The sequence below is a fragment of the Nelumbo lutea genome, chromosome 6 (genome assembly GCF_056320005.1).
Source record: "Nelumbo lutea isolate HS-2025 chromosome 6, American lotus-T2T, whole genome shotgun sequence".
Classification (NCBI taxonomy): Eukaryota; Viridiplantae; Streptophyta; class Magnoliopsida; order Proteales; family Nelumbonaceae; genus Nelumbo; species Nelumbo lutea.
In genome coordinates, this window is record NC_142689.1 from 63280085 (window position 1) to 63285549 (window position 5465).

Genomic DNA, 5465 nt, shown 5'->3' on the forward strand with positions numbered 1-5465 from the left:
CCTCTCTCTTTCTCTCTCTCGTTTGATGTTTGAATCTGACCAACGGTCATCACTATCGATCTGACTGCAAACTTGACAATCTGTCTTCTTCTTTAGACGACGCTTGGTTGGGAATGGCGATCACCGTGGTTCCGACGGTGGTGTTGTATTTGAAATGGAGATCCGGGTTATGTGGGGGCGATTCGGTGCTGTGTAGGGATAGTGATGAGGGAGGAGAAGAAAAGAGAGAGATAAATAATGGGTTTGGATTGGTGAAATCAGTGTTGCGTCCCTCCTGTGTGTAAAGTATGATAATGCAGGGACTGGTCTGTTGCTGCTCAAAAACCATGAATATTGATATGTTCTTTCTTCACAATTCTGGCCTGAATGAGGAATGTCAACACACTCTTCTATTGATCACCTTGAAGTTGAATAACTTGGCCTAGCTTTGGGTCCTGGACAATAGTACCATTGTAGCAAAATTCCTTCTTTAGATCCTTGAGTATTTTGAAGTAACTGAATTCTTTCTTCAAACCTTGCACAGTTAGGATTTTTCGACTATTTCTCTGTTGTATACGCCCATGCACATACTCCTCATCCCAAATGCCCATGCACATGCTTCTCTGTTGTAGCAAAATGCCCCAATGCCCAAGTCCTCAGCATTGGCCTCTTTAAAGGGATGAAAAACTATAGGAATCTGAATGTCGAGTTCAGACATAAACCTTGGATGTTGAAAGTGGACGACAAATGGAGTTTCGAATGTATGGCCAGTTACAGAAGAAAGAGATCGACAAGAGAGGAAAAGGGGATGACATGCTGATAGGGGTAAAATAGGTATTTAGAAAAAATGATTAATCGATTTAACGTTTTTCATCTTGGTCATTGATGGAAGGGAAGTTTTTGTCGAATTTATTAAAAACATAGAAGTTTTTACTAAAATAAAACTATAAGGGGGGGTTTTATGATTGTTAGAAACTTCAGGTAGGGTTAGCCACGAGTCGAGCTCTTCATGAGCTACTCGAGCTTGGCTCGCTAAAGGCTTGGCTCGGCTCGGTTTCAACCGAGTTTGAATATATATATATATATATATATATATATATATATAATATAATTACAGAAAATAATATATAATAAAACTATAATAATTCTTAATTTTTTAAATATCAAATAAAACATATTTTTTATATATAATTTTTTATTTTTATAAAACATTTTTTCTCAAATCGAGCTCAAGCTTACGAGTTTTTGACTCAAGACGAGCTCGAGCTCAAGGTTCTAGCTTGAACCGAGCTCGAGTCTTGTACTTCCTCGGCTCGGCTCGAATCCACCCCTAACTTTAGGGGAGGTTTTCATATTTTACCCTTGTTTAATTCCCTCCTAAAGTTTTTTATCATTACGGAAATTTCCTCTAAAATTTGGTAATTGCAATCACCTCTCTTGAACTTTCTAAGATGGTTGTAAGTAGATACTCTCTATTAGAATCCTCTAAAAAGAGGCATGAAAATGTCCAAAATACACATGAAATTAAATTTGATCAAAATGTTTATTTTCCAAAATTTTTCTTTTTTTCTCTTTTTTGAAATTGATTTATTTTTCAAATTTGCCTTTCATATCAATTGCTCAAAGGTAAAATTCAGACTTTGAACTCTTTCTTTTGTGCTATTTATAAAGTTTGCATTATATTTTTATTCTGTAAAAATCAGTATTTATAGTAATTGCATGGATATTTTAGATATTCTTATACCTCTTGTTAAAGGAATCTAACAACGGAAGTATACTTGCAACCCTAACAAAAAGTTCAGGGGAGGTGATTATAATTGCCAAACTTGGAAGGTTTCAGCAACGATTTATTTATCCTAAATAATGGGATGTAGAGATGGTTATGGCATGAATAATACTTAAACAGTAAATGCCTGATAGTATAATGCTTAATATAATTATAGACGTCTTTAAGTAGACCAAGCAAATGGATCCGTGGCGCAATGGTAGCGCGTCTGACTCCATGTCAGAAGGTTGCGAGTTCGATTCACGTCGGGTTCAAATCCCTCAAGATCTAATTTACTTTTACACTTTCTTTTAAAGTAAATTAGATTAACATTTAATCTCTATCGTCAATAATCTGAATTTAGGTCTTACCTTACTTGTGACGATTCCGGCTATCCACTACTCACTATAATAGAGAGTATTAGGCCATCCAAAGCTGCAAGTTGGGCCACGTTGGAAAGAACCCAATTAAATCGGGTTGATTTTGAGATTTATGAATCCGATTTTATTTTGGGTTGAGTTAGAGTTAATCTTTCGGGCAATTTGACCTAACTCGAATTGACTCTATAATACTAGTTGTATAGTCCCCATCAAATAATATCATGCATTTCTTTTAAGATAATCACTTCATTTAATCTTAATCGGAAAGATTAAAACCTTAATAACATATTTTATATTTATCTAAGTATTTTATTCTTCATTTCCTCTCAGTTGCTTGTCACCCATAAAAGATCTATCATAATTGATGAGAGGTGATTTGGCCCGACCTAGTAAATAGTGGACACGTGGATGCGACCTGATGATTGGACATCGAGTTAGCACTTCCTGCCACCTCAGTAGGACATGTCATCTCGGGTGCCTCGGTCACCTCGACTAGGATTGAGGTCCGAGCAGCTTGTGATGCCCTAAACTATCGAAGTGACACGTAGTCAACATCTATAAACTAGTCAGTTGTCTCCGAACTTCGCAAGATCACGCCGCATGTCTTTAGGTCTTATCCTCATCCCACCTGGATCGAACGGACTCGATAAGCCTTATCGGCTAGCACGATATCCATTTCTCGGGGCAAAATGGACTCCTAAAGCATGGGCTAGGGATCTCGGAGGTGTTTCGTGAGACCCACGGTAGATCACCTATATAAGGGTGTCTACCCTAGTGGTACAAGGTAAGTGCGATTTACTGCTTACTAGCTATTACTCTCAAAAGCTTACAACTCACATACATCAGCTACTAACTTAAGCATCGGAGCAACCACGCTAGGTAAGCCGCCTCAAGTCCTTTGATCCTTGTTTTCTTACAGTTCGACCGGCCAGTTAGGTCTCCGACGTCCGAGCTACCCTCCAACTAAGAGCATCCAGATCGCGCACCATCAATTGGCGCCGTTTGTGGGAAATGCAACAAAAAAGACAAGTTTTTACCTCAATCACTCAGTGTTTTATCAATGGCATCCTCAAGTAGGACCGGGAAAAGCATCAAGATGACCATTACTAGGGGGCACGAGCAAGCTGCATTTAACCCAGAATTCAACACGTAGCCCCTCAACGCTCCACTGCGTCATGTGAGCGCCACCATCCCGGTCGCAGAGCCATCTATGGTTCCTCCTGGGGTCAGTGCACAGCAATTCCATGAGCTGGTAAAGAGCGTTCGGGTCATGCAACTTTAAATGCAGCAAATCCACCAGTTCCAATAGTACCAATAGTACCAGTATTACTAGTAGTATTACTTCTACCAGTAGTAGTTTCTGCCACTCCAGTTGAACTAGAACCAAAGTTAGAACTAGTAGAATGGGCGTTGATCTCCTCCCCAGGGTACAGGGCCTTCTCGGGTCCCGACTCCACCTCGTGGCCGAACTCCTACTTAGGACCTAGCGGTAGGTCAGCGTACACCACCACCTGGCCAAGTGATGGATCATAGGAATCAGCCTCAGAACAACCATCAAAGCAAGACCGATCAACAGCAACAATCGCAACGCGAACACTGCAAAGTTTAGGTTAGTAACCAGTAACTCAGGGCAAGAGGTGAGGACCCAATTCGAGACCCCTCTGTCTGCAACAGCCAGCGTCCCCTCAACAAGAATGTCAATAACAGGGACCCGCCTCCTCCTCGGGGCAGTGTCCATGATAAAGGAAGCACCCGGGCCGAGACGCCAACCAATACTGAAGTCAATAGTACTAATCAGGAAGCAGCGAAGAAGCGATGCTGTCGCAGAGCACACCGCACCTCAACAAAGAATACCACTCCTCTGACAATCACAACAGATAGACAACGGGAAGAAGTGAGCTCGATAGCTACACAGCTGGCTCTTGTATTGTTTTGCCGACCTTCCCCCTTAGCACAGGAGATCCTTTCAGCTCCAAGGCCAAAAGGTTTCAAGACCCCAACCTTGGAGATCTATAAGGGGAAGACAAACCCCAATGATCATGTCAACAGCTTCCAACCCCTTATGCTGCTATCCGGAACCAATGAAGCTAGCTTGTGCATGGCATTTTCCACAACCCTAAAAGAAGCAAGATTGTGGTTCCAGACTCTGCCTCCAAGATCGGTCAAGAGTTGGAAGCAGTTTGTCGACCTCTACACAACGCACTTTGCCACCAACAATAAGTGCCTGAAGTTAGTGACGAGCCTCCTCAAAATAGCACAGGGAGAAAAGAAGTCACTACGGGACTACATCAGGTGGTTCAATTCAGAGAGGTTGCAGATACTGAACCTTGACCCCGTCGTACAACTTGTCACAGCCAAAAGAGGAGTACACCAACATGATTTGCATTGGCACCTTGAGTTGAACCCTCCGAGCACTATGGAGGTGTTCCTTGAGGAGGCCGATAAGTTCATAAAGGTAGAAGAGGCTCTAGGGGCATCACTGGAAAAGGAAGAGAATGGAGGAAGAATCAAGCAACAACAAGCACCAATGGAAAAAGAGCAAATCACTGAAGAGAAATAGATCGAAGAGAAAAAGTAAGTCACCAGCTCAAGGTTCTAGGTCAGGTCAGCGATCTAGAACCCCTCCTATTAAGAGGACCAACTATACAACCCTGAATGCCAAAAGGGGCGACGTCTTAATGTCCATTAAAGACACTGGCTACGTCAAGTGGCCACCCAGGATGTGAGGAGACCCCGTCACTAGGAATCTAAACCGGTACTATCACTTCCACCGGGACATCGGGCACAACATAGAGAGTTGTCGCAACCTAAAGGACGAGATTGAAGAGCTCATCCGCCAGGAGTACCTAAAGAAGTTTATTAAGTACAACGATAGGGAAGCAGACCACTAACCTGCGGAATCGCGGAGAGATGTGCTAGAGTCTATTAGGTGGAATGACCGCGAGCAGCAACCACCTTGGGTACCACCAGCGGAAGACAGATTGATCCATGGGGTGATCAACATGATCACCGACGGTCTATCGTAGCAGGGTGCAACATAACAACAGGCAAGGCGGTAGTCCGAGAGTTGGAACGCAAAGATGAGAACCTACTAAAACGATGCCAGGTGGAGGAGATGATCTATTTCACTGAGGACGATGCATGCGAGGTCCAGTATCTGCATGACAACGCCCTTGTAGTCAAATTGGTAATTAATGACTTTGAGGTAAAGCGGATGTTGGTGTACTCAGGTAATTCAACAAACATCCTGTTTTTGGAGGCATTCAACAAACTGAAGCTAGAACAAAAAGATTTGCAGTCGACGGATACACCCCTGGTTGGGTTTAGTGGCAATGTGCTAA

General features: G+C 42.5%; 1 protein-coding gene and 1 pseudogene across 1 annotated transcript; one reads left to right on the forward strand and one right to left on the reverse strand.

The window, feature by feature from the left end:
* Positions 1–317: 317 nt before the first annotated feature.
* Positions 318–697, reverse strand: LOC148849237 (protein translation factor SUI1 homolog; annotated as a pseudogene).
* A 3525-nt stretch (positions 698–4222) lies between these two features.
* On the forward strand, positions 4223–4684 carry LOC148849238 (uncharacterized). The gene has a single exon (XM_088951395.1). It carries the CDS (start codon positions 4223–4225, stop codon positions 4682–4684), a length of 462 nt encoding a protein of 153 aa, XP_088807521.1.
* The last annotated feature ends 781 nt before the right edge of the window (positions 4685–5465 follow it).